This window comes from Ochlerotatus camptorhynchus, unplaced genomic scaffold (assembly GCF_037179485.1).
Source record: "Ochlerotatus camptorhynchus isolate MF236.1 unplaced genomic scaffold, CSIRO-AGI_Acam_v1.1 ptg000131l, whole genome shotgun sequence".
NCBI classification, from domain to species: Eukaryota; Metazoa; Arthropoda; class Insecta; order Diptera; family Culicidae; genus Ochlerotatus; species Ochlerotatus camptorhynchus.
The window spans coordinates 1,011,489-1,038,724 of record NW_027040621.1 but is presented as its reverse complement, the minus strand read 5'-3'; the positions used below and the strand labels follow the sequence as shown (position 1 = coordinate 1,038,724).

Here is a 27,236-nt window from a genome sequence, read left to right as displayed (position 1 = left end):
GCACCGTCGAGAGTTTTGAGCGCATGCATACTGCAACTAGGTAGTGGTCCGAATCTATGTTCGCACTGCGGTACGTGCGGACGTTGATAATGTCGGAGAAGAATTTCCCGTCGATTAGAACGTGATCAATTTGGTTTTCTGTGTGTTGGTCAGGTGATCTCCAGGTGGCTTTGGGGATATCCTTGCGGGGGAAAAAGGTACTTCGAACTACCATACCCCGGGAGGCTACAAAGTTCACGCATCGTTGGCCGTTGTCGTTCGATACGGCATGCAGGCTGTCTGGCCCGATTGCCGGTCTATACATTGCCTCCCGTCCTACCTGAGCGTTCATGTCGCCGATGACGATTTTGACGTCCCGTTGCGAACAGCCGTCGTACACCTGCTCCAGCTGCGCATAGAACGCTTCTTTCTCGTTTCCAGTAATCAAAGGATTACATTTTAGTGCTTGTTACTTTTAATGACTTGATGATAGTGACAAGACTCGGGTAATGACCACCGCCGTTATGCATTTCTATATCATATATTTCAAATCAGAAATATTGTTTGTGTTCATAGAGTTTACATAATCCTTTTCCTTCTGTCCTTCTCATTTTCCTTTCCCTCTTCTCTTTTCAGAAAGCGAGTAATGGCGCTAGAGCCAGGCTAGGACAAGAGTTAGTGCTCATGTCCAAACCGTCAGAAGAAAATGGAGCATCACTTAACCTTTCTAGCTTTGATGCTTCCAACAACCAACCAATCATATAATTACAAAAATAGGAACGTACGGTACGAGATGTCCCGGTTTCATCCATTTATTGGATTCTGAAGCATCATGTTTAAATCTTCGATTTAACAGGCCCGATGTTTTCTGAATCATCTTGCCCCTTAAATACTGTGCTGTGCAGGCCTGGTCGTTTTGATATGTGTGGCGCATCTTCTATGTGAAACATACATCAAATAGACAAGGATGCTTTCAAGAACTCGCTGTGTTGGTGTTAGATTATATTAGATTAGATTAGATTGAAAATTTTACCGAGCTAGATTGAGCATGTAGAATCTTGAAAAACTTACTAAATCAGATGTGGGTGGCTGAGTGGTAATCATGACTGCTTTCTCAGATGATTTTTCTGAAGCAAAGAAATCTCTGCTCACGTCTTGCTTCGGAAGGGAAGTAACGGTTCCCGGTGAGGAAGTCACCCCTCTGGCACTCGGTTGCCGACAGTGATCAATCACCAATTGACAATCAGTGCTTGTCAAATAAATAACACAATATACATTTTGTTATGACCCTGGGCCTTATTTCAGGTGAAAAATCTCAAAGATTGATTGAGGTTTTTTTTTTTAATTATAGTCACTTTAACGCTCTTGGGTCATTCGTGACTAGTCCGGGGGTGAGATTTGAACTCGTGACTTTGGCGTGAGAGGTATGAATGCTAACCACTACGCGGGGGTCGCCCCATGATTAAGGTTATTAAGCTTAAAATCTCAGCTTGATTAAAGACCTAGGGAACTTTTTTTTAAATTTTGAAACCTTATCTTCACACTACTCCAGGCCTCGTTCCGAACTTGTGCAGACTTTTTTTAATTAACCCCATTTAATGATATTTTTATCGATTTCATTGATTTCTATCTTGTAACGGTCATTTTAAATTTTAACAATTTTTTCAGCTGTTCAAAAACCCGGTAAAATTTTACCGACTTAAGTAATCTGAATTTAGTGTGTAGACTTAAGTCTTGTCTCTGTCAAGATGTTTTGTTTTTATTATTTTCAAATCGTGAGGAATAAGTCTGATATTTTGGTTCGTCTGAGAGAAAGATCATGAAAATTTGCAGCCTCAGGATTTTGATAAATTTTTAAAATCCGAGTTCCATAAATGTATTCTAGAACCAATATTCAGAAGTATTTTTCTCATGCAGGGATTTCGAAAGTTATTCTTAATCCAAGGCAGCAGGATATATTTTTCTAGTCCCAGACTAAAGTTGTTTTCCTTCCAAACTCTTCTTCTTATTCTTCGCATTTCAAGCTTATTGCATATCGCATATTAGCTTATTGCGTGCTCTCAACTTAGTGTTCTAGATGCACTTCCACAGTTATTAATTGAGAGCTTTCGATGCCTGTACCATTTTTGCATTGATATGATTGTGTGGCAAGTCCAATCATACTTCTATGCCCTGGGAAGTCTAAAAATTTTCCAACCCGAAAAATTCCTAGACCGGACCGGGAATCGAACCCAGCCACCTCCGGCATGGTCTTGCTTTGTAGCTGCGCCTTTACCGACTGAGCTAAGGGAGGCCCCCTCTTTCCAAACCTGGAATCATGAAAAATATTGTTTGTTCGAAATCATACCTTGTTCCAGTTCAGTGATCATTGTACTGGATTTTGAAAATTGTTATGATCGTGTACTTGTTCGATTCTAAGTCCAAGACATTGATTTTATTTTGTCAATGTCCAAGAATCTTGAAAAATGTTTGATATAGGAAGTTATGTAAATTTGTCCCATTATAACGAGATCACGACTTGTTACAGTCCAAACTTTTTTTTAAAAGTTATGATACTTTGTCCATGTCCAATAGACTGATGCAAAATTTGACTTTTTCGCTCCACAATACGTAAAACGATTCCAAATCGGATCCTGACTAACCTCTCAAAATTTGAACCCATTTGGTGAGAAACTGAGATGGCACAAACCATTTGAAGTTTGTATGGGAATTACTATAGTAAAACCAAGATTGTTGTTCATGTCTATCTAATAATTCACCATATCGGTCTGCTTCCAAAGCTTTCAACTGTACTTGTAGGAAATTTTCCCAGCTACAACTTTGCTCAAGACCACTTTTTGATTAAATGCAAGGATCGAAAGTTATCAATGGTTCAATGCGCTGATGTCTTATGATCATGCTCAATCAACTGCTTAGCAGGCAACATTGGTGTTTCTGGGGCGTTGAATAGGACACAAAAATCATGGCTACTATGTCACACTGCAAAATACAGTGTTGCCTACAGAACAGTTGCTTGATCATGTCATAAGTTTACCAATCTCTTAAATAATTAATAACTTTTTCCTGTCTTGTTTTACATAGAAACGATTTTCAGCAAAGTTGTAGCTGAGAAAATTTTCTTTAAGAATGGCTATCGAACCGTTTCGCAGCTCAATATGGAAAAAGGCTAGAAGGCAATGAACAAAAAGTTGAGATTTCCCATAGTAATTTACATGTAAACTTTAAATGGCTTGTGCGAAGTCTGTTTCTAACCAAATGAGTTGTAACTTTGGGAGGCTAATCAGGACCTGATTTGAAACCATTTAAGCACTGTGGAGCGAAAAAGTCAAATTTTGCATCAGTCTAATGTCCAATTTGGATATACATTAAAGCTTAAATGGTGTATTTGATATGAAGGACTCGGTGGTCTAATGGCTACCGTTTTTGCTTAACGGTCATATGATCGTTGGTTAATCCCAGTCGCTACTGTCACATCACTTTCATTCTTAATATGAGCACATCCGGGTAACATGGTAACAAGATCTCGAACATAAGTGGTGCGTTGTGATATCAGGGGCTTGGTGCCCCAATGGCGACCGTTTTTGCTTACCAAGCAGATGATCATGGGAACAATGTGCTGCAAACGCAACCGTTTTTATCCCGCATCCCAGTGAATTTAGGTGGACGTGCAGATGATTTCTCGGTTTCCAACAAAGCTAGTATCACATCTACACAATCCTCCTAACAATTTCTGAAAATGATCGGCATTTGGACGTGGCCGGCGCTAGTATTACCTTTTGTGAAGTATGAAACCATCTTCATCAGTTTTTCATTTTGATGTCGCATGCTGTTCTCTGTGTAAAAATACGTGACCTGGCAATAACGGAGTATCAAACGTGGGCGTTCAATCATACTCATCCTCATGATGCATTATCCATGTTCGGTATTTTGTTGTTTTTTCAAGTCTTAGAGCTGAATTTGTTCTGAAATTCGTGTTGTGATATTTTAGTAAGTACACGAATTATAATATAAACTTATACAGTGTATCTCAAAATTTATCGTACCTCCTAGAAGATTTTTTTTAAACACGGTGAATAGAAGCATTTTTTAAATTGTTCCTGGTGATTGAACAGATGTTTATTGATTTATTGCTATAATTTTGGTATTTATTGGAGGAGGTTAGATGTATGAAGTTTTGTAAAACGCTCGATTTTCAACTGTTTTACCTAGTGGACGATGATTAGTAAAATTAATGGCAGATGAATGATCTGTGTATGCTGAGTCAGAGACGTATCTTTTTAACTAGTGCTTTTAGAGCCCTTTTTTTATAAAATTTAAATATTGGTCTACGATTAATTTTGAGATACACTGTATAATATGTGACGCTCCATTTATGTGCATCACATCGAACAGAAATTTGTACTACTTTTTCGAACTGTGTTCGATTCGTTTTGACTTACAGATCCACAAATTTACTGAATTCATTATAAAAACAAAGCTTAGTGACAAGCTGTTTTTTTTTCATCCAGGACCTTCAAAGTCTGTTCAGTTTGGAATTTAAAAAACTACAAGGGACAGCCCTATGGGGTTGTACGCAATGGTGACGCAGGACTACGTGGTCTTATATAATAAATCTTATTTGTTAACTGCTGTACACGCAGGCAAAAAACATAAGAATTCTATAAGAAATACTTATGAAATTTAAGAAATCAGTATGAATTTCATTGATTTGCCTTATGAAAAATAATGTTGGCAAAAAAATAATAAATCGGAACAGAGAACACGGGGCCCGTGTGTTGACCACTTTATTTTCCACGCTTGGGAAAATGCAATTATTAAAGCCGTATAAGAGCTACCTCATGTTACCCGAAAATCATTCATAAGTCACGCTTATGAAATTAATATGTGTTGTTCATAAGTCGAGCCTTATGAAATTCTTAATTTTATTTACCTCAGTGTAGGAATAGGAATTTGAGCGGGGTTATCTCTATTTATACTCTTTAGTATGACGCACTTGACATAGATGGCCCACAGCGACTCACGAAGAGCTACAGACTCCGACCAATGGCGGTGCGGCTTCTTACTCCTTCTATTGATGCTCATGTGGGCTGCAGCCACGCGCTGAAAGCACTGCTCCTGCTGCTAATGCCGACGACCGGACACCACCACACACGGTGATTGGAACTGAATCCGATCAGCGATTGAGGCCAGCCTTGATAGCTAGCTGCTTGTGGGGAGCCTTTCGTTGTGTACTGGAGAATACCACCACTCACCACGCGGTGATTGAATAAACACTGTTTGGTGAGACCGGATGGAATTCAACTTTGAAATCTGTGTTAGGGAAATCGCTTTTCGCAGACAAACGGTGATAATCATAGCAACAGTTACACATTCGTGCAATTTTCAATACTGACATTTTGAAATATGATAAAGTCTTAAATTAAACGGATGCGTAAAAATATTTCTAATCGATTGGTGATAAAATTATTGAAATTGGTCCAGGGGCAGCTGAGTTATTAACGTTCAAAATCTTTCATAATTTTGTTACAAGTTCCATTTTTGGTTTTCACAAAGTGTAACCCCATATAGAAATCACAGACGTAGTCCTACCTTTAAAAAAATATCAAAGACCCAGTAGTTATAAAATGAAGTCTGGAATTTTGTATTTTTTGTCAGTAATCTTGAATATTTTTAAATCTAGAATTTATGTTGAAAGACCTTAAAATGTATCCTTGATAAGGATCTTGTAATTGTTACTATGTAAAAGATCATGATTCTTAATGATCTCTTAAAATCTTGAATATTTTTTTAAGTTTTAACATCTTGTAACAGTTTAGGATCATCACGATCACGGATTTAAATTTCAACTCCAAGAATTCGACATTATGCAAGACCAAGATCGCTAAAATAATGTCTATGTTCCTTTTCTAACTTTTAAACAAGCGGCCTTATGATCGATTTGCCATAATTACGCTCGGTATAGTGACTTCAAGGATAATCGCATTCGGTCGAACGGTCAAATACTTCCCGAAGATCACATGGGAAAGCTCGTAGGAGTTCCCAGTAGTTCCGAAGACTTCTAGAAAGATCAGAAGATAACCGTGGTAAGTTCAAAAAGTTTCTAAGGAAAGTTCGATTGAGGATGCCCGGATATACTTTTACAGACATGTCAACTTTCAGCGCAAGTTTGAATGCAGTGTTTCAGAAGAATTTTAGAGAATAAATCTTGAGATGTTTAAATGAATTTAACGCAAAATTTGAAGAAATTTCCCAAAACTTGCAAGAAGTTTAAGAAATCTCAAAGAAACCCCATCTAGCGGAAGAACTTCTAGAATTCACGTAAACCACGAGATGTCTGAACGACACCAGAGCTTTGAGTTTCCAAGAATTTCGGAGCACGTAATATGAAAATTTGAGAATTGTCATGACCAAAAGTATAGAAGACATCTGAAAAATTCATTGGATAGTTTCAAATAATCTGCATGAGAAAATCGACGATGCATCTTGAGACTTTCAACAATAGTTCCCTAATATCTGAGGATTACTAAATGATGTTCATTGTACTTCTAAGGGAAACTCAAACGATCGTCAGAAATAAGTCAAATCTCATCCAGGAGAGTTCCAAAGAAGTTTGAATGGAAATCCAACGGAAATTTCACTTGATGTTCAGTGAACCGGAAGTTAAAGAGTGAAGTGGAGTGCTGAGAACTTCTATGGAAGCAACTTCAAATCCAGTTGGAGCTGTTTTCGTTGAAGTCTTTTGAACTTATCCAGTAGAGAAAGGGGCAAGAAAACCAGACAAATCGAAAATGTTTGAAGAATTTCCAGAGAAAGATGGTCAGGTTTTGCTAGACAATAATCAAAAGCAACTCTACAGGAAATGGAACTTATGTGGGGTTGTACATAAGTTGTGGAGATTTAGCAGAAATTGTGAAACAAACCTATAGGATTACAGTGACAGTTTCGTATGAGCAGCTCCACAAAACATTCGGAGCATCGCCCCAGGATGTTTGGTTCCATTCTACAGGACTTGCGAACAATCTACACATAACTTATGGAGATATCCACGGGTTTTGTGAAGCAACTCCACATTGTTTGCGAGGAAACCCCACAAGGCTTATGAATAACTTCAAGTGGTGAACTCTTGGGAAATATTCGGGTAACCTCTGAAATTCTACTGAATTTGGTTTCTGAAAATCATAAATTAACTTCATTTGCAACGCAACTAATAATAATTTCAGAAACATTTCGCAAACAAGTGTTAATATTCCAACAAACGGGGCCTTTTATCAGCATACCTCATACCCCGTGGGAGAGTAATCTTTCTCGTTACACGCGATCTTCCTCATAATCATCACAAGCAATCGCCTAGAGATAGACCACAAGCAAAACACGATCTTCCTCACCGGTAAATAATAATCTGGATCGTTCGATCGATCACCACCTACCTTTTACTGCCCATGGAGATCAGCGGTCCACCATTCTGGAGATCCTGAAGCGGCGACAACGATAGCTGCTGCTGCAACGACATCCGTGGTTTCAGTGGCGGTGGCGGCGATGTCATCATCATCAGTCCCCCGTTGTTGTTGTTGTTATTGTTGTTAACACAAGTGGCAACTGTTGCTGCAACGGTAGTTGTAGAGGGAGGAACCATTTGACCGTTCTGATGATGCGTGACGGCAACCGCCTTCAGGAGATACTCCGCCACCGGAATTTGTTGGGAGTTGTGCGATCGTTTTCGCATGGAGACTCGCGCGTCCGATTGACGCGGGACGAACTGCTGGGTTGGCGAATTGAGCTGCATCGGGAGTGAATGCCTCTGGTCTGGTTTGCCATTGACCACTACTCGATGCGCTTGGTGGACGGAGTTGGGTGTGGGGGAATTGCAAGCAGGTTGTTGTGATTTTGCCATGCTGGACGATGGCCGTCGATAGATGACCTGGGGATCCATGGGTTGGGGTTTCTTGGGCACGGCGGGAGGGATGATCAGTTGGCTGATTTGCGGTTGGGATGGTGGTGCTCCCGGGGGAGGAGGGGATAGATTTTCGAAGGTGGACGCTCGGTACAGGGACTTTTTGTTTGTTTGACCGGCGAAGCTGTTCCGGCGGCTTGTAGTGTTCGATTTCGGTTCTCCGGAGTCGCTGAGTTGCCGAATGTGTCGGAGAATTTCCGGTGGGGGAGGTGGCAGGGGTTCATCTTGGTAAAGAAGGACTACGTCTTCGGTTGGGCTCATCATGGGAGGAGGTGGTGGAAGTTCGGGGCTTGGTATCCGGAGCATTGGGTTCTTGGGAGGCCGCTCCGGGACCCAATCATCCAGAGCAATGATGGGACCCATGATCATGGGGCCGAGGAGATCCTTGGATAGTTGCTGCCGTTGTTGAATCATTTGATCACGGAGGGACGAGTATTCCGACGCCGAGGAGGTCCTAAAAGCGAGAGAGTGAAAGGAAACGCTAAATTAGAAACGACGCACTCGGTCACAACATGGAAGTTGCTAAAATGATTTATTACATCTTGTTCACCCCCCGTGCTTAGGTTGGGGTCGCAAACCGGTAGAAACGAGGAACATACTTTTCGTGACATGTAGATTTGCATAAGCCGAGGCATGTGGCGACTCGTGCCGAACTACAACTTACCTTCGAACGGTGGCCAGCTGGGCTGCGTGCGTAGCTGCTGCCGTTAACATGGTCGTGTTGTTGCTAATACCGGGCATTCCGATCGATCGCGATCGTGGAGGCGGCGGCGGTGGAGATCCATTGGCATCCAGGGCATCGGAGTCCGGAGTTTGATCGTTGCTGAGAATTAACGAGGCGTTGCTGATCATCTGCGATTCGATAAGTTGGGCAGTCTGTTGACACGGAGGGGACTGCACTTTGTTCAGGAGATTCATCGTATGGACGGAAGCCAACTGATTCCGGAGGTTGTTGGCAGCGATCTTGTCCAGCTGTTGCTGAACGACGATGCTCGGATGGTGGTGGTAGTTTCCGGCGAGCGGAGACTGCGAGGACGGAGTCAGGTCCATGGTACTCCCCGACGAGGAGTACGCACTGGAGATGGAGGAACGTTGCGAGAACGATTTCAGGGACGGAGGTGATCCCGAATGCAGCTGCTGTTGCTGCTGGTGCAGGTTCAACGTCGTCGGCCGGGAAAGGTTGTGGTTGCTTTCGCGAGCGTGTGCCTGCTGCCGCTCAAAGTAGGATATCACAGCGTTTTTCTGGAACGCCTTCAGCGATGGGTTCGGAACCCGGTGCGTTTTGGACGGATCGAAATACGTATACTTCTGGGGGCTTTGCTGCTGCTGCTGTTGCTGCTGCTGCTGTAGTGGAGGCTTAGGGGCTGCCGCCGTATGCTGACTTAGATTCTTGGAAGGGTTGGCGTTGTTGCTATTGCCACTGATGCTGTTGTTGTTGTTGTTGTTGTTGTTGTTATTGTTTAGCTGATGCTTTTCAAGCTCGTTGATGCGCTCGGCTACCGATTGCCAGTTGTGCGGACTGAGTTGCCTAAAATGAAAATGTGTGTCAGTAGGGTGGGGTCGGTTACAAATGGTTACAATTTAGCAGGAAATACCAGTAGTAGTAGTAGTTCCAACTTGAGGAAGCAGCATGCAGTAATTGAATTAAATGTATGATAAACTTATCCTAAATTGAAGAAGTTCCCAACCTTTTCGTTGTGTCATTGCTATATACGGGATTGGGAACTCCTTCCTTTTCAACACAAAATACTCACTTGGAACCGTCAACCAGGCTGATGCCACTGGGTGTGGCCGGATTACTACTCGTACTATTATTGCTACTATTATTATTATTATTGCTACCATTACTACTGCTAACGTTGTTGCTAGGAATCTCGGTGTAGGTGCTGATGGGAAACAGCCGATTATTACTACGACTAGATCGGATCGAATTGTTGCAGCTGTTGCCGCCGCCACTCATCCCGGTCCCATTGCCGGGAGGTGCGGACGCGGACGATGCCAGGGACGTATTCGAGGGCGTCCTGTGCTGAAACCGCAGATCCTCCCCGACCGGCGATCCACTGGAGGATGAGGAGCTGGTGGGACTTCCTTGCGAGTGCTGTTGCTGGAGCGATCCGTTCAGATAATGTGGCGGGTGCGAGTGGTGGTGATGCAGCGACACCATCGACTGGGACACCAAACCAACTGCCGCCGGCGATTGATGGCTACTACCGAGCAGGGCCTGATGTTGGTGGAGCAAGTGCTGCTGCTGTTGCTGCTGTTGTTGATGTTGCTGTTGCTCTTCGGTGGTCATGAACAGGATACTTTCGGAATTGTGACGCTGAGGTGTCCGGACGCGAGAACTATGCGCAATCAGCTGCGATGTGGAACCTGTTGGTGAGTAATGAGAGAGATGGTCATTAGTCATCATCAGTGTCTGACAGTACTGTTATTAGGAGGGTGTGGTGCATGTTGCGTCAATCATCGCTTATGAAAGTTTGTTCATCGTGAGTAAGTCCCAATAATCCCGATCATCGTCGATTGTCCTAGGGGCTAATGCTGAGGGTTCAAGGTAACCCACAGCCTCTGGAACAGCGCCACCATAAAATCGACGGCTTTGCGTCTTCAAGTTTATTATAATCTAGCGCAAAACGGTTTTAGTCACACACTTGTCCCCCTCCCATTCGACGAGGACGACGACGGCGGCGATGGCGAAGGTAATAAATTTGTCTCGGCGAAGGCGAAATAATTGGATTTGCAACTCTGTGATCGCGCGCGGCGGTAAAGCCTGGGAGGTACCAAACGGCTGCTAAATACTACTGAAGTGAGTAATAAGGAACAGTCGTAGAAACTCCCTCACCTTGTCTCTCTCTCTCTCTCACCGGGAGGGGTCGTTCCTCGCATAAGACATGTTATTTGTAGGATACGCAACAATCGCAGATCGTTTTCTCTAGCTGCTAATAGCCATAAAAGTCAAATTAGCGATACACCGCACATTGCAATATATGTACGGTGATGATGGATGGCTTTTTCCGCATGCAGACACCACAGACAGACGTATGGGGGTGATTCGACTAAACGGTTGCCGGAAAGAGGGAGGCTGTAATAGAAGATGGCGCTGTTTAAATTTGCGAGGGGGATTTAAATTGAGGTTTGGGTAGGTGGATTTGCACGAGCGAGTGACTGGATGGATTTAGATGCTGATTTGGCATGAATTGGTGGATCAGAATTCTGCAGTTGGATTGCTAGACAGTAGGAAGGCCTTGAACTGTAAGGTTCCTTGTTGGTTGGCGGGAGCTGCCAGTACAAGGCATGTGTATATTAAAGAGCTTTAACGATTCGCACGTGGGTGAGCGTTTAAATGCGTTTAAGTAAATGACGATGAAACTGCGAAACAATGCTTTAATGAAACCTCACTAAACAGTTATTACAGCCATTAAGCATTTAAATCTGTTACAACGTTTCGCATGACCTTCTTGTAGAAGAAAAAGTAGGCATTGAGAAAATGACAGTTGAAGTTAAGAAGTTCAATTTTTATATAAATATTTATATATAAAATTATATTAAAATCGGTAATTTTGTCAAGATAAAATCAGTTTTATGAGATCACCAGTTTTAACATATTGAGCCCTAAGCATGATCTATTGATTCACTATGTAAACAGAGGTGATCTGGCAATAACGGAGTAGCAACCACGGGTGGTCAAACATACTCATACTCTTTGTAATGAAGGTGTGCTTCCTTATGGGGTGGTTATACTTATGATAGTTCACTAACTCAACCAACTCAACCAACTAGTATAAATTTCAGTAGCTCCTGAAATCTCATGCTGGTACATGCTGAATACGTTTTAGTACCAGATGTAAACACCCCATTAGAGTTTAGATGCTTGTAGAGAAGTTTCAACCTAAATAAAGAATGTTTCTATATTAGACTTCGGGGCCTTGAGCTCAACTTCTGCACCAGTCCAAGAGACAGCTAGTCTATGTAATCTCAAAAATTCTCCTCTGAATTTAACAAGACAAATCCGCGAAAGAGGCACGGAAATCACCCGCCGCAGGCGACGAACCCGTGGCATTGACATCTCCTGTTCGATGTTTTGTCATGCAACTGCAACGACACACAAAAAAAAAATACATACCATACCAACCACAAATAATCAACATTCCTTGCATGAAATCGAAATCACCCGAGTCAAACTCTCGCTTTCGATTCGATTCGATCAGCCCTGTAACAAAGACTGCATCAGCAGCATCGGGTAACAAGACAATAAATAAATCTCCGCCGGATCGACAATTTTCCTCTCGATCTCAGCGGAGCAGTAGTGGCATCCAAAATGCCCTCAAGAGGATCTCCGTGCGCTGCGATCCAGATTTGGTACCACCAACAACAACGACGATGACGGCGACGGCGACGACGAAAATCGAAACACACGGCAGAGAGTGATCGCCTCGGAGAACAATGAATCAATCAGCGGTGCTGCGGTGGCGCACGGCGGTGACGATCGACGACGATCGTCGAGTTTGCGAATTAATGGGGTCCAATAGAGCAAACAAAACGGCCGAAGTTTATGCCCCCTTCCCCCGTAAGGCGGAGATGGAGAGCGGGAAGGATCAAATTTGCATATTGAACCGCCGCGTGCGCTAAGTTTTGCCAAACAGATCTGGCAATTCTTGGGCCTTGAGGGGATGACAATTGGCACGAGTTTTCTGGAGCAAATTCAGCACACCAAGGATCCGCGATCGGTTGGGTTGGCTGGGCTAAGAATGTTTCGCTATAATGAATTACGATCACGAGGAGCTGGACTGTAAAAAGGGTAGTTAGATAACAGCCGAGGCCTGAACGATGACGAGGGTAATAAATTTAGTGACCACTTACAATGTGATCGTTCAAGCACGGTTGATTTGGAGACTTTGTTTTGATACAGTTTCCATTAGTCAGAGCCTTTAGTTTAAGCGATCGAGTGTGGTGTGACTAATCTGCTGGAAATTGATTACCAGTCACGTACAAAAGATTCATTTTGCTTTGTCAGTGGGAAGCGAGAATTACAAGGAATCCACACGTGCAAGGGTCAAGGCCGAACCTGCGGTGAACCGAGTGAATTTTAAACAAGCAGCTATCGATTTCCTCGCGCGGTACGACCTCGTCTTTCGATCGAAACAATCAGAACCAATCATTGCGAACCTAATCAACCGATCCATCTTGTAACCATAACTTTTAACGGCTGCCCAGAACATTCTGCACCGCTCTGTTTTTACTACCCTTTCAGTGTGCTATACGATCAACGCCAATCTACCCGCCGTATTCTATCGAGACACAGACCCAAAGCGAGATAATCTCATCTCCTGGACAACAAATCACCATTTCGCGATTGAGAATATTGCGTCTACTCCCCCTTCCTACAGCCGCAGTGCTAGCCAAGCTAGAAAGAAGATGTTCTTCGTCCCGATCGATTGCCCCACGTAGGTTCCTTCCAATAGCGCAGCGTCGTTGAACGTAAAACATTATTGATGGGGTGCAATAAAATCTGTAATTATAGTGTCTCGTGTGTGATCAGCCACTCTCTGTTGCGAGGTGTCAGGTCTGGTCAGTGACATCGTCGTCGTCGTTGTCGTCAGGGACCCACCACCAGGGAAGCTCGGGAGAGTGCCCGACGAGGGATTTAGCAAAGATGACGCGACACGCGGTGTGAAGCTGCAAGAATCTGCGACACACGCAGACAGAGCAGGACAGGACGCATGACATCCGGAGTTAAATCATCGCACTTAAATCATAAACATTTCCCCGCACGGCCGCGACTTCGACAGTGAGGGTCTTTCACCGTTGCGATTCTTCTTCAACGCTGGCGGGGGGGGGGGGGGGGTGACGGGATAGTAGATCGCCCGATTGGACGACGGGAAAGAGAAATAAATGTCCATATATTTATTACCGATTTACATGGAAAATAGTTTCGAGCGGGATGTGTTGTTTGTAGATGAGAAATCACTTTTCCTAGATTGGACTGTAAATAAATGTAAATTGTGCTAGGATTCGAGATTTATTTTAAATGGGTTTAATTGTTTGCAGTACAGCATCTTAATCTTCTAGCATTGATTTTTCTTTTTCAATTAAAATGTATATTGTGAAACACGGGGGTTGTTACAAAACTTCTAAAACTTGTGATATTCGATCGGCGCCGTGAATTTCAAAACTACAAAGGAGGAAATTTCCATAATAATGCAGTATTTGTAATACGGATGTTTGGACGAATGGAGGTTTGGTCTGATAGTATAGCCGAAGAAATTTTTTGCCACCCCTCAATTTAACATTAAACAGGATGATACACTTGTATCAATGAAATCCGTAGAATTTTATGAGCAATCAGAACATCTAAGCTCCTTTCAACAATCTTTCTTTCTCAACAGAATCTTATTCAAATGAGGCAGTCTCTGCAGCGACCGAGATGTAGTGGTTAACAATCCATGTTTGATATTTATTTATTTATTTAATTAATAAGCCATCTGACAAAGTTGTCTTAATGAATAAACTATTCGTCTTATATAAGGTTCAGGCTTCTAACTCTATTCACAAATTGAGGTGTGGCATACCAAAATCAAACGCGGACTCGACGGATACAAGCATACGAACCATTGCACAAATAGGCTGGTTGTACACACTTAATGAGCATGAGCATGAGCATGAGCATGATTGACCGCCCACGGTTGCTACTCTGTTATTGCCAGATCAGCTGTAATTACACAGAGAACCAATAGACGATGCTTGGGACTAGCAATCATCCTCAATGTGTAAAAACTGGTGATCTCAAATTAGGCAATACCAGCGCCAGCCGCGCCTGAACGCAGGTCAAGAAAGGAATGGGTAGGAATGTGTTGACGTGACACTCGCTTTGATGGAAGCCGAGAAATCCTCTGCACTTCCACGAGGAGTCACTGGGATGTTGGGTAAGAGGGTAGGGTTTGCAGCAAGGTTCGTTTTGGTAAATGATAAGCTGAATTGATGTTTAAACGATAGGGAGGGGTTACTGTATAAATAAATAAAAAGGAATGATGTCAGCCAAATATCCAAGTGGAGCTGCACCAAAAGTAACCGGCCAAATTCATATTATATTATAATAAAATAAAAAGTAAATAACAATGATAAGCAAATTGATACACCTTCTGGTCCTTCAGGATCTACAGGACAACTTTTTTCTAGAAATGAAAATTATAGTTATATAATGATAGTTATATAGTGATATAATGATATTTTAAAAATGTGAAATAAAACTAATTTTCTAGTCATGCAATATATAAAATAATGTTAAATAAACAAGTATTACAAAATACAAATAAGCTCGATTTCAGTTTACCTCCATACATTCAACTGATTTCAACTTCTGATATTTTATTGGAATTGAAACATACACTTTATTATGCACCATGGAATTTCTTAACGCAATATGGAATGCTTTTTTAAAATATTGGTAAACTTTCATAATGCATCAATAGTCAGAAAAATCGAGGTTATTTGGACAGTCTACAGTTTTTATGCAATTGTAATCATGCATTCCAATGTTTTTTGTATTTTCCTGAACGACGGCTGAAAATAGTGAATCATTATAATATTAATCTAAAAATGTCGAAGAGCTGAAAATAAACTTAAAGATTTAAATCAATGCGTCCAGCCTAAACGGAGGGCTCGCGAACACAATAAGCTTCCTCATCACTCATATTCAGAATTTGATTAAATAAGTATTTACAAATATACAAATAAATATATCAATAAGTTATGTAACTTTCTATCCTGGAAAGGAAAAATTAAATGGTTAATTTCACTTTTAATATAAACGTTAAACATACATTAGAGAAAATCAAATTATGTTACGTTGCTTCTTCCAGTTGTGTTTTGACCCTGTTATAAATATTTATCAATGAATATTTAATAATAATATAATAGGACCTAGGATGTATTCAAACTCAAACTATATCAAGATGGAAATAAAATCATAGTGAATTATTCGTATACACCTAACCGTAAAAAGCCGAGGAACATGCAACATGCGACCATGGTCATCACTTTGACAAATGAAACGATGAACGATGAACATACACAAATCTCGAATACTCCCCCGAAGGGACGCATCCACTCCCGCAAACAATACATCCCATCGTCAATCCGGCGCAACCAGCATCCCGTCCACGCATGCCAACACCACCATCAGATAGGAGAAATTTTCCCCTACCTGATGGCGGCGCCACAACGCGCGGGCGAGGCACCAACCACACCAAACCGACAACCAAACGCACTGCCCACAAAAGCAGACACGTCCCCTCGAAAATGCAATCGAGAAATGTGTAAGAACAATCTTCAACTGGAACATACTCACCAAATCAATACATCCGGGAGCGCATTCCTGATGCTTATCTTTCTCTAGTCATCTCTAAACAACCACATCTAAACCTCTTTCCACTCTGTGCACAAAGTAATGCATTTTGCAAAAACCTAATAATAGATCCACGCGGTCAAGTACCAGCTCCACCGTTACATTTCTTGGGTCGATTCTAAGCTACAATAAACTAGCAAACATGACCAAACACAATCACGATAGTGAAATCGAAACTTAAACACACGAAATCTTTCCAATTCAGACACAATAGTTAGCTCCAAAAGCTCTTTCTACACATCAACCAACACTACTAATAGCCTCACAATAATTATATTTAATTTTCCTCCCGCCGATTCTAGCCGCACAAAGCGCCAGAAACACCAAATTCAAATAGAAGCTGGTTGTACACACTTAATCTAGCTCGGTAAAATCTCCAACAGCCGATTAACTCGGCATTTACTTTTGCTGATATCTCTGCAAAATATCTGTTTGTTAGCTGATATCTCAGCAAAAAGTTATTTGTTAGCTGAGTCTCGGCAATTGTTTTACTGAATCTCACCAAAACAAATTGCAGAACTGCTCAGCTGTTGGAATCTCGGCGAAAAATTTTAAGTGTGTAGCCATAGAGAGTACGATGAAATCTCGGTTGCATCAGGGATTGCTGACGTAACATCCTACCTGAAGCACGGAAATCAAGCAGTGACAGAAGATGAGAGCAATCGATGTCACCGTTGAGTAATTTAGCTATAAACGTAGCCTCTTGTAGCTTCGATCAAGCATTTCAAGGTCAAGCAAGGTCAGGCATCTATCGGTTCTTGCACGCGCTCGATTCTTAGATTCCATGATACGGCGTTTGGAGCCCATTCAACTGAAGCATTTTAAAGGATCGGCCTTACGAGTGAACAATACAATGCTTTTAGACAGTGTGGATCCGTGAAATCCTTGGCAATCTTAGAAATGAAGCCAAGTTGACGATTAGCCTTGGAAATAATCGATGCATAATGGGAATGAAAGGAAAGCTTCGAGTCCAATACGACACCAAGATTCGTCACTTGATCCACTCTGCTAAGAACAGTATCATCGATGTGGTATTTATAAATTAACGGGTCTTTGGACCGATAGAAGATCATCCCATGACGCGACGCTGATGACAAGCTTGTTCGAGTGGCACCACTGATTTTCAGATCATCAGCATATACGAGCTTGCACTTGTGGCCAAGGGTAGATGCAGCGTCATTGAAGAATAACACAAACAATAACGGTCCCAAATTACTTCCTTGCGGGACACCGGACGTGCTAGCAACTGGCGATGAAACATAAGATCCGTGTTTAACGTACAGCGTTCTGGCAGTCAAGTACAATGACAACCACGACACCAATCGATTTGAGGCTCCCAATCGCGATAGCTTGCAGACCAACACCTTATGATCAATTTTGTCAAAAGCCGCCTTCAGGTCCGTATATATTACGTCAACCTGCGCTTTATCTTCCATAGCCGAAAAACAGGTAGTAGTTAGATCCAGCAAGTTAGTAGCAACCGACCTACCGGGAATTAATCCATGTTGATCTGACGAAATGTGGTTTTTTGTAGCGCGTAGAGTTTGATCACTGACGATAATCTCGAGAAGCTCCGATGCGGCAGAAAGGCGTCGGTCACCATTTTTGTGCACAGGAAACATGTACGATAGTTTCCATTTCATGGAAAATTCACCTAGCTCAAACGAACGGTTGAAAATGAAGGTTAGCGGCTCAGCTACTGCGCATGCGCAGCGACGGAAAACAGAGGGAGAGATACCATCCGGGCCAGGAGCAAATGGATTGTTCGACTTTTTTGAAGCACCGATGATCATTGCAGATGAAATTTCGCACGTGTCTAAATCAACTGCATCCAGCGCGACATTTGACGCAGCCAGTTCGGTCTCGACTTCGGACGATGACACTGATTCGAAGATGGATGCGAAATACATCGCGAAGAAATTGCATGCTTCTTCTTAACTATTGGGACTCTTTGCCATCATAGATCACATTAGGCGGAATTGATGAGCTTTTCCTCTTGCTGCTTGCAAAACGATTTCGGATCCTGGCGTAAACCAAACTGCACACTCAAAACGTGTGATTTGTAGCATTCTACTTTCTGTAGCCGTCGCTCGCTCGTTTGCAAATGGTCAAACATTCCCAATTCAGGCATTATGAATCTTGTAAAAAACTTCAAAATGGCGGATTCGACATTTTTCAACAAATCATGACTCGAAAACGTCACATCCAATCGATGTGACGTCTGATACTAAGTTTTAAGGAAAAAAAAACAATTCCTTTTCAGGAAAAATATACACGGTAAAAAGATTCAAAACCAGGTTTAAACACTAACTTTCAAACAAATGACCCGGTCCCTTATTTATTGAATATTTTTCATAAACAGCTTGTGAAAAATAAAACCTTATGTGGAAGTTTCAAGCTGGACACTTAAACATTACTGCCATGGTAAATTTAAAGCTAGTTATTCACTGATTTCTAAGAAGCGCACACCCCACCTACTTACATTTACAGCGACTGTAACATGGCCACAACGCATGGTAAAGGGTGTCCCATATCAAATTGCATTACGGAAAAACGCTGTACAAAATTACCTACTTGGCCGATCCTTTTCAAACTTTCAAACAATAAAATATAACCCATTAGTAAGCTTTATTTTATTCAACTTCAATACCATAACCGTACGCTCGCACCTTACGCTCAACTCTACACATTAGGTTCTGTACAACATCTGGCTGCAGCTTCTTCTGTGCGGAAACCCACTTTTTCTTCATGTCTTCCTTAGATTTGACCTCCTTGGGATGCTTCCGTAGTACCTGTTGGCGCGCTCCTTGGCACCAAGGCGGTGAATTCTCCTCGTCAAGACGGAAAACAAGCAGAATCGAGTCAGTTCGTCGACCGGTCCAGCGAATGCGGTTTCGAAAGCGGCAGAATAAAAGGAGGACAAGTTTTTACTTTTAATCTTTTATCCTCCGATATTAACCGTGTGCGATACAAAAATTAACTGAGCTCATTCACGAATGGGCTGCTTTATTTATACTCATTCACCGATCTGACAACGTATAATGGGCGGAGCGTTGTGCGCTTTTCTACGTTTTCTTCTTGTAGGTTGCCTTTGTTGGTGTGCGTCGCTTCTACTGCTGCCGCTGCTTCTGTTGGTGTACGTCGTTTGGTTTCATTTGGCAGTCTTTCCGGAGCGAACGGTTCTGTCGCGAACAGTACCTGCTTCATAATAGCCCAGTATTTCATGGGAGGGTTCATGTCCTTGGGTACGAGAGTGACCCCGTTGGCTTCGTACCACTCCAGGACAACATTTGAATAGTGGCACGAAGCTAGATCCGGCCAGAAGATCGTAGGGCCCTCGTTTTGCTTCAACAGAGGAAGCAGACGCTTCTGTAGACACTGCTTGAGGTAGATCTCCCCGTTTACAGTCCCGATAGTCGCGAACGGCGCACTCCGTTGCCACATGAGCAGATCGCTTGCCAAATCATGTATATCTTGGCAAACTTTGAAACTTTCTGCTTACCCTACTTCCTCCGGAACATCAAACTTGTGCTGGGCGGTGAAGAACAGTACCCCGGAAGCTGCCGGAAGTCCGCCTTGACGTAAGTCTCATCGTCCATGATGAGACAATGAGGCTTCGTCAGCATCTGGGTGTACAGTTTCCGGGCCCGTGACTTAACCACCGTATTTTGCCGTTCGTCACGATTTGAAGCCTTCTGCACTTTGTACGTATGCAGTCCCTTCCGGTCCTTGGCTCTCTGAACGAAAGACGGAGGACAGATTCAAATTTTTGGCCACATCCCTGACCGAAGCATTGGGATTCCGCTTAAACGCTTTCACGACACGCTTGTGATTCTGATCACTAATAGAACATCCATTCTTACCTAATTTCTTATTCAGTTCGATGCTCAGAGTTTCGTAGTAACGTTTAATCAACACACGACTCACCGTTGACTGCACGATTCCGAGTTGTTTTCCGATGTCCCGATGAGAGAGTTGAGGATTTTCCAGGAGCTTACGCAAAATCAATTCGCGACGTTCCTTTTTGGGTGACGCCATTTTTTCCAACTGTCGAAAAATTGACAGCGATAAAAATACAGTGTAAATAATACACTCTAAACTACTTCTACCCAAATTTTCAAGAGAAAATACCCAATGAATAATTTTCTACAGCGTTTTCCGTGATGCAATTTGATGTGGGACACCCTTTCGTCTAATCACATAGGAGTATTGAGCGAAAACCCAAAACTTGATAACTTCAAAAAAATATAACTCAAAATCTAAAACAAAAAAAAAACACATCGCTGATTTTGTGATATAATGTGTAAAAAAGCCAAAATTTTCAAGGAAAAAATATAAAAAACATATTGCGGCCATCTACAAACCATGAAAACCATAAAAATCAAATACAATCAATGTTTGTCAATACAAAGTCTCAATTTTTTAATATCGTTATATTTTTTCTAAAAAGTATTTTTAATTTCCTTTCATTTGATATTTTGATCTTTGAAATCGGCCTAGTGCACAGTGGTCCAGAATGCAGATTTAGGTGGAATGATATTTTTTTAAATCTTGATTTAAGAAATTTTTAGAGGTGCAATGATATGTTTTGAGCCTGAAATTGAAAATTTTCACTAAAAGTCTCGTCTACAAAGTTGTTCCTTATAGTTAGGCCCTCATTTTTGTGACAATGAATTCTAGGATAGTTCTTATTATCATTAAAATCAAAAAACTAACTTTTTTGTTTGAATAAATTAAGGTATAAGTTCTTCGGCAAAGTTATAGCTGGAGCTAATTTCAAGCAACTTTGCACAAAATTTTTTTTTTTAATCTCTTAAATAAACCTACTTACTGCTATTTTCTTGAATTGAGTTAGGGTGTCCCTAAAAAAACTACAAGGAACAGCCCTATGGGGTTGTAGGCAATGGAGACTTAGAACTACGTGGTCTTATATAATAAATGTTGTTTGCTAACTGGAGCAGGAGCTTGTGTTTTGTGTAGGAATAGAAATTTGAGCAGGATTCTCTTTATTTATACTCTTTAGTATGCGAATGATTGCCATGAAAAGAATCTTTTGATATGAATTTTAGTTGGGACATGTTCAGAAATTCAACTCTTTTGGAAAATCTTTTTTTTTTTCCTTGGGTTTGTTTTTTTCCGTCGATTTTGTTTTCCGTGCTGAGCACCAATGCTACCGACGTGCCAGGAAGGCAGCTCCCACACCTGGACCCTACCTATCGACCCATCAACTCATGAACCGGGGACCAACGGCTTTACTTCCCATCCGAAGGAAGGCGTGATCAGAGATGTTACGCCTCAGAACATCCCGGCGGCGCCGACTGGGATTGAACCCAGGCCTGCTGGGGTGAGAGGTAATCACACTTACCACTACACCACCGGCGCCGTTAATTTGGAAAATCTTGGTGGCCCTGGAAAGGGCCGATGGTAGTACAGGCTTAAAGCCTTTGGCAGATGATGATGACGTGTAGGCAACTGGTTCAGCAAATTGGACGGGACAATCCCATATTCTTCGGTTCAACGATTGGGCACACATATGACGACGACTGAATTAAGGGGCTTTGAAGCAGAGGGGTGAAAATCAATTATCTTCATCGATTTCCTCTTTTGATGGCTTCACTTCTATCATCCAGAACAACAAACGTATCAATGAATGTGTTTTCCGTCGAGCTATTAACGAAACAGAAAGTCATTGAAGAGAAACGATCAAAATCACTTGCACCCCCCTTCCAAGTTTGGTTACAAGATCACAACTCACAACAGCATTTTGTGTGGTCGTTGGGAGCGTGTGGTTATAAATATGGCAATGTGTTTGCAAAATGTTACGCAAATGCACCCTCTCTATTCGCACACGCCCGAAGACCGGAGGCGAATGCCACTTCGAATTGTTTCGTCTAGAAACGATGACTGTGTTGGGGAAGCAGCATATGCATGTACCTTATTGGCGGCTTTGTTAGTTATTTCGATGCTTCTTGACATTTACCACTTTTTCAATAGTTTCTTGTTGAAAACCAACAGTTGGAAGAATTGCATCGATGCGTAGAAATATTTCTGATCAATTGGTGATAACATTATTGAAATTGGTCCAGGGGCAACTGAGTAATTAACGTTCAAAATCTTTCATAATTTCGTTACATGTTCCATTTTCGGTTTTCACAAAGTGTACTGTACCGCCATATAGAAATCACAGACGTAGTCCTACGTCAAAAACAGTTGTTTTGCTCAATGTTTTCTCATTTCAAATTTCTCAGCAAAGGTGTTTTCAAATAACTTTTAGATCTTTAGAAGGCGCAACTTTTTGCTGCACAAAGCTTGTCAATATCTTTCGCCGATCAAGAGTTATTGACGTTTTTCTACTAAAAATATGCCCTTTTGAAATGTTAATATCTCTGGTTGGGGCAACTATATTTTTAACTATAATTGGGTATATCTTTTTTATTAGAAGAGATACAGACCACAACTTTTACTACGAAACGTGCATCTTGAAGAGCTTCAAAAGTCTCGAGAAGATGACTTTCATGGGAAATTTCAATTGAAATTAGCTCAGCTATAACTTTGCCGAAGATTGTATACCATAATTTATTCAAACAAAAAAGTTAGTTTTTGATTTTAATGATAATAAGAACCATCCTAGTATTCATGGCTATAAAAATGAGGGCTCAAGAGTTTCAATTTCAGGCTCAAAACATATCATTCCACCTAAATCTGCATTCTGGACCACTGTGCAGTGGTTCAAAAGTTATGAAAAAAAATCGATTTTTTAGACCACCCTAACATGGAAATGGTCACCCTAATGACAAAAAGAAAAGAAAAATACGTGTCTTATATTTTGCGGAACAAAACTACCTATTTTTACGAAATTCTGAGAACCACTATATCGTTTTGCTATGGAATGGCGGTATTAGTATATTAGCTCCATTTACATCCGATAACATTCCACAACTGACCAGCCCAACCACACTACACAATTTAGTGTGTGCAGCCAGGGTTGACCGAAATGCCACACCCATGATTGCTCACTGCGCGCACCAACAACAAAGGGACTGATCCTTCAGTGATCAGTACCGATGTGGAGCCGCTAAAGACCTTTCGTGTTATTTAAAAGGCGCCGTCGCTATCATTGTTGGAGTTCTATTCATATCACGAACGAGCCAACGGTTCATAGAACAACCGGGAGGGTGCTTTTTTGCGGCACTGAGTCGATTGATCCGGTCGCGTGTCCGTTTCCAGGTTCAATCTACTGACTCGATTCGGTCTGAGTAATTTATGGACTGATGTGTAGATTTCAAGGCTTCAAACTGCTCGACGGAGGCTTTCTCCTGCATCCCTTTTCAGCTGGTTTTATGAACTCAAGAAACTTGACGAGTGATACCAATCGAATTGCAAGCAATTAAACGTATGCAGTGAAAGTCGTTTTCGACCCACCGGAAATCCTGCTGATCTCAGATGGAAGAATGCGCGATGCGGTCATTCGCTTCGAGTTTAATTTTATTCTTTTTATATTTACTCGAACGGGTGAGGTCAAATGTCTCGCCCATCGACCGCAAACTAAATAGCTCGCGAGTACACGCGAGGAATTCTTTTCACTCTTGAGTAAACAATAACGACCGATTACAATAACCTTAAAAAGGAATAAGACTTCAAAAAAAGAGCTCCTTTCAACAACCAGTGACTTCAACTGGTCGGTAGGAAACAAGTGAGAAACCTCTTCCCCTTATACAATACTACAAAACAAGACGCGATCGTGTGTCTATTAAAAGAAGAAAAAGAACGCAGCATCAACAACACCACCATCGTCATCGGTTCCAAGCAGCAATGAGTGCTAAATGAGTTTAAGACTTTAAGTTACGTAGAAGAAAAGAAAACGAGCGGAAAAAGAATTCCCAATCTCGGCAAGGCACACAACGTCGTCGTCGTCGCCGGCCGTCGGTCGTTGGACGTTGGAAAATGAATTGAGCTGTTAATGCAAATTTATCTCAATGTTTGCCCCGCTGTTGGCTGGTTTTGGAAAAAAAAAAATGGAATTTAAAGAGCAAAAAAGTCCTAGTCACTAGAGTCACATCAACAGCAGCAGCATCAGCATCAGCAACAGAGCGCGATGGTGGCCTGGTGCGATCATGCGTAGACAACACCACTTTGCTGATTGGTTTCAATTGAAACGGAATCGACAACTGGTTGTCACGCGACAGGGGTGTGAACAGGGTGGGACGGGCCGATCAGATCAAGCCCCTTGCAGATTGTTGGGATTTTTTATGGTGGCATTAAATACAAATGCTGCGTTTGCAAACTGAATGACATTTAGATAAATTTATGTATGCTCAACAATGCTAGATTTAAATATTTATTTTCTCCAACATGATAAGAATAAGTGTGATCTACTTTAGTTTTGTAAGTAGATGTATGATAAATTTGGTTTATTAGTTTAAGAAAAATCAAGAAGAAGTTTCTCCAAACACTTCGCAAAAATTTCCATTAGGGGGCGACCCCGGCGAAGTGGTTAGCATCCATACCTCTACGCCAAAATCACGAGTTCAAATCTCATCGCGGACAAGTCACGAATGACCCAAGAGCGTTAAAGTGACTATAATGAAAAAAATCCAATAATTCATTCAAGTTTTGAAAGCATCTCTGTGGCTTCTCTAGAACTGAAGAATCTTTGAATTTCCACAAAGTTCCCTATATTTACTTCCTTGAGGTTTTTGTGAGATTCACTAAAAGATTGGAAGATTGATCTATTGTTTGCTAATGTTTTTTTTTTTGGCTCTATGATTTTATCTGTGATTCCCTGAGTCTTCTGAAGATCTCTGGATATATTTACGTTTTATAAAACTCCCTAAGTAACATTGTAAGTTTTATAGAGGTTTTAAAACACTCTACAAGTCTAAATCATGATCTACAGTACCTTCATAAAACCCAAATTGTTACTTGGGTCTGAGGTTCCCTAAGCTACAGCGAGCGAGATTTATTTATATTTATGAGACCTTATGTTATTTCGTGTGTTTAAGTTTGTATTTGATCCTTGGATTTATATATGTCGTGAAATTTATATGGTTAACTGATATTGTATTAATATGTGGCTGTAGGTGCGTGCTTGGGAACCATTTTTTTGTTTATTAATTTATTTGATAAGGCTCAACCGAATTAACTTTACAGAGCCGATGATTCTTGGTCACTTTACAATACATCTTAAAACTATAGTCAAAAGGTACAACACAATAAACACTTTATCTTCCACTATCCAAAAAGCCTCCTCCATCAGAAATGGAGCCGCTTCCAGTAGTTTCATTGTATGGCAAATTGTTGTACGCCAACGAGGGTCAGAGCGCGTCCATTGCAACAATGGACGCAAAACGTGGTCAGCACTCACACACTCATCACGAAACGGTTGCTTTCCAAAGTCGACGACGCATCGACCGAAAGAACTGCTGATGAAGAACAATGAGGAGAACCACACAATGGTTGCTGCCGAGAAAACAGACGATCGCGTAGCACACATCGAGAGTGGCCTGCTTTTGTCGACAGCCGAGTGAACACTGAGCTTGGGAACCATACTTTGTATATAATAAAAAAGGAATTTGTGTATCATAAAGCAAAACCATTATGATGAAAATAGAAAGTTCTTCATCGAAACAAAGCTTACATTCATTCTTGAATTGAAAAATATTGGTTTGATTGTAAAATATCCAACTTTTGAACTGGCCAGCATGTCGCACCGATCTGAATCCCATTAAAAATCGCTGGAGGATCCTGGGTATATACTGGTAGCCAGCAGTTTGTAACAGTTGGTGAACTACAAACGCCTTTAGTGGATGAATTCTGTTCAGACACGAATTTACGTAACAATTTAGGAAAATACTTATCAACTTATACTAGTTTCATGGTATAAAACTCAAGTAGAGCTTATAAGAATTTCCATCCATAAATGGTGGTTTAGTCATTTTAAATTATTATTGAGACATAATTTAATGCTAGTAGTAAAGATAACTCATTGGTCAAGTGTCTACTACAATCAAAACTTATGCTCTGTGTTTGATATTCAAAAAGAACATAAGATCTAAAAATGACTATGCGCTTATAAGAATTTCTCTTACTGTATTATTAAGTTGATTAAATATCATTCTCTGATATTCTCTGTTTTTTGAGTGGCTCTCTGAGCTTCGCCAAGATTTCTTGATCTTCTCTAAGGACTCCAACACATTGCAATTGTTGCGTGATTACTCATTTTCTGATGTTCTTCAATCTTCTATAAAGTACCATCGTAGATAATTTCCCAGAACTTCTATGAAGTTGTCCTGGAGTTTTTTTTTTCAACTGATTTATTTGTTTAGACTCAAATGTTTTTAAAACTATAAGGAGCCGATTAATACAAAGATTTTTATGGAAAAAAAATGCAGGGTCTGTGTTTGCGTTCATTTCTTCCCAAGGAGGCGACTAGTTTCTGCTTACTTTTTCCCACGCCCGCAATTCAATTCTTTCTCCGGTTTTAACAGCTCCTTCAACTAAGGTAAGTACGTCGCCTATTTCCGGTAGTCGAAAAACGGTCCAGCGGACAAGGTCGATCAACTAGAACCGGACCAGCTCGGAAAATGGCTATCCTAAATGATTATCGATCATCAACAAATGATGAATGTATCTACTTTTTTTTTGCAAAAATCAAGTTCAATGTTTATTTGAACTAACTAGGAGAAATGGCTCTAATGTTGGCCTATGGATGGCAGTTTCGAACCCCTTCGAATACGGTGGTGTTTAAAGTTTGCTCTCTGTTTTGTGCGTGCGTTCGTTTTCATAGTTTTCGGCTGCATTTGCCTGATCAGCGCTGGCACTCTGCCTCCCGGACGGTTATACGTGTGTTGTTGATTGGTGATTTTCTCGCTCTCCGAGAAGTTTTAGAATCGAGAAAGAAAACAT

At 41.4% G+C, this 27,236-nt stretch overlaps 1 protein-coding gene across 3 annotated transcripts in view; it reads right to left on the bottom strand.

Moving 5' to 3' along the window:
- The window catches only part of Shrm (Shroom), a 574,742-nt gene that overhangs the window by 283,523 nt on the left and 263,983 nt on the right, over positions 1–27,236 (bottom strand). For all 3 annotated transcript variants that reach the window (XM_065220703.1, XM_065220702.1, XM_065220704.1), the window contains exons 4-6: positions 9,685–10,300; positions 8,595–9,458; positions 7,407–8,384 (exon numbers count right to left, since the gene is read on the bottom strand). In XM_065220703.1, the coding sequence (XP_065076775.1) occupies positions 7,407–8,384; positions 8,595–9,458; positions 9,685–10,300 (2,458 nt within the window). The remainder of the gene's footprint in view (positions 1–7,406; positions 8,385–8,594; positions 9,459–9,684; positions 10,301–27,236) is intronic.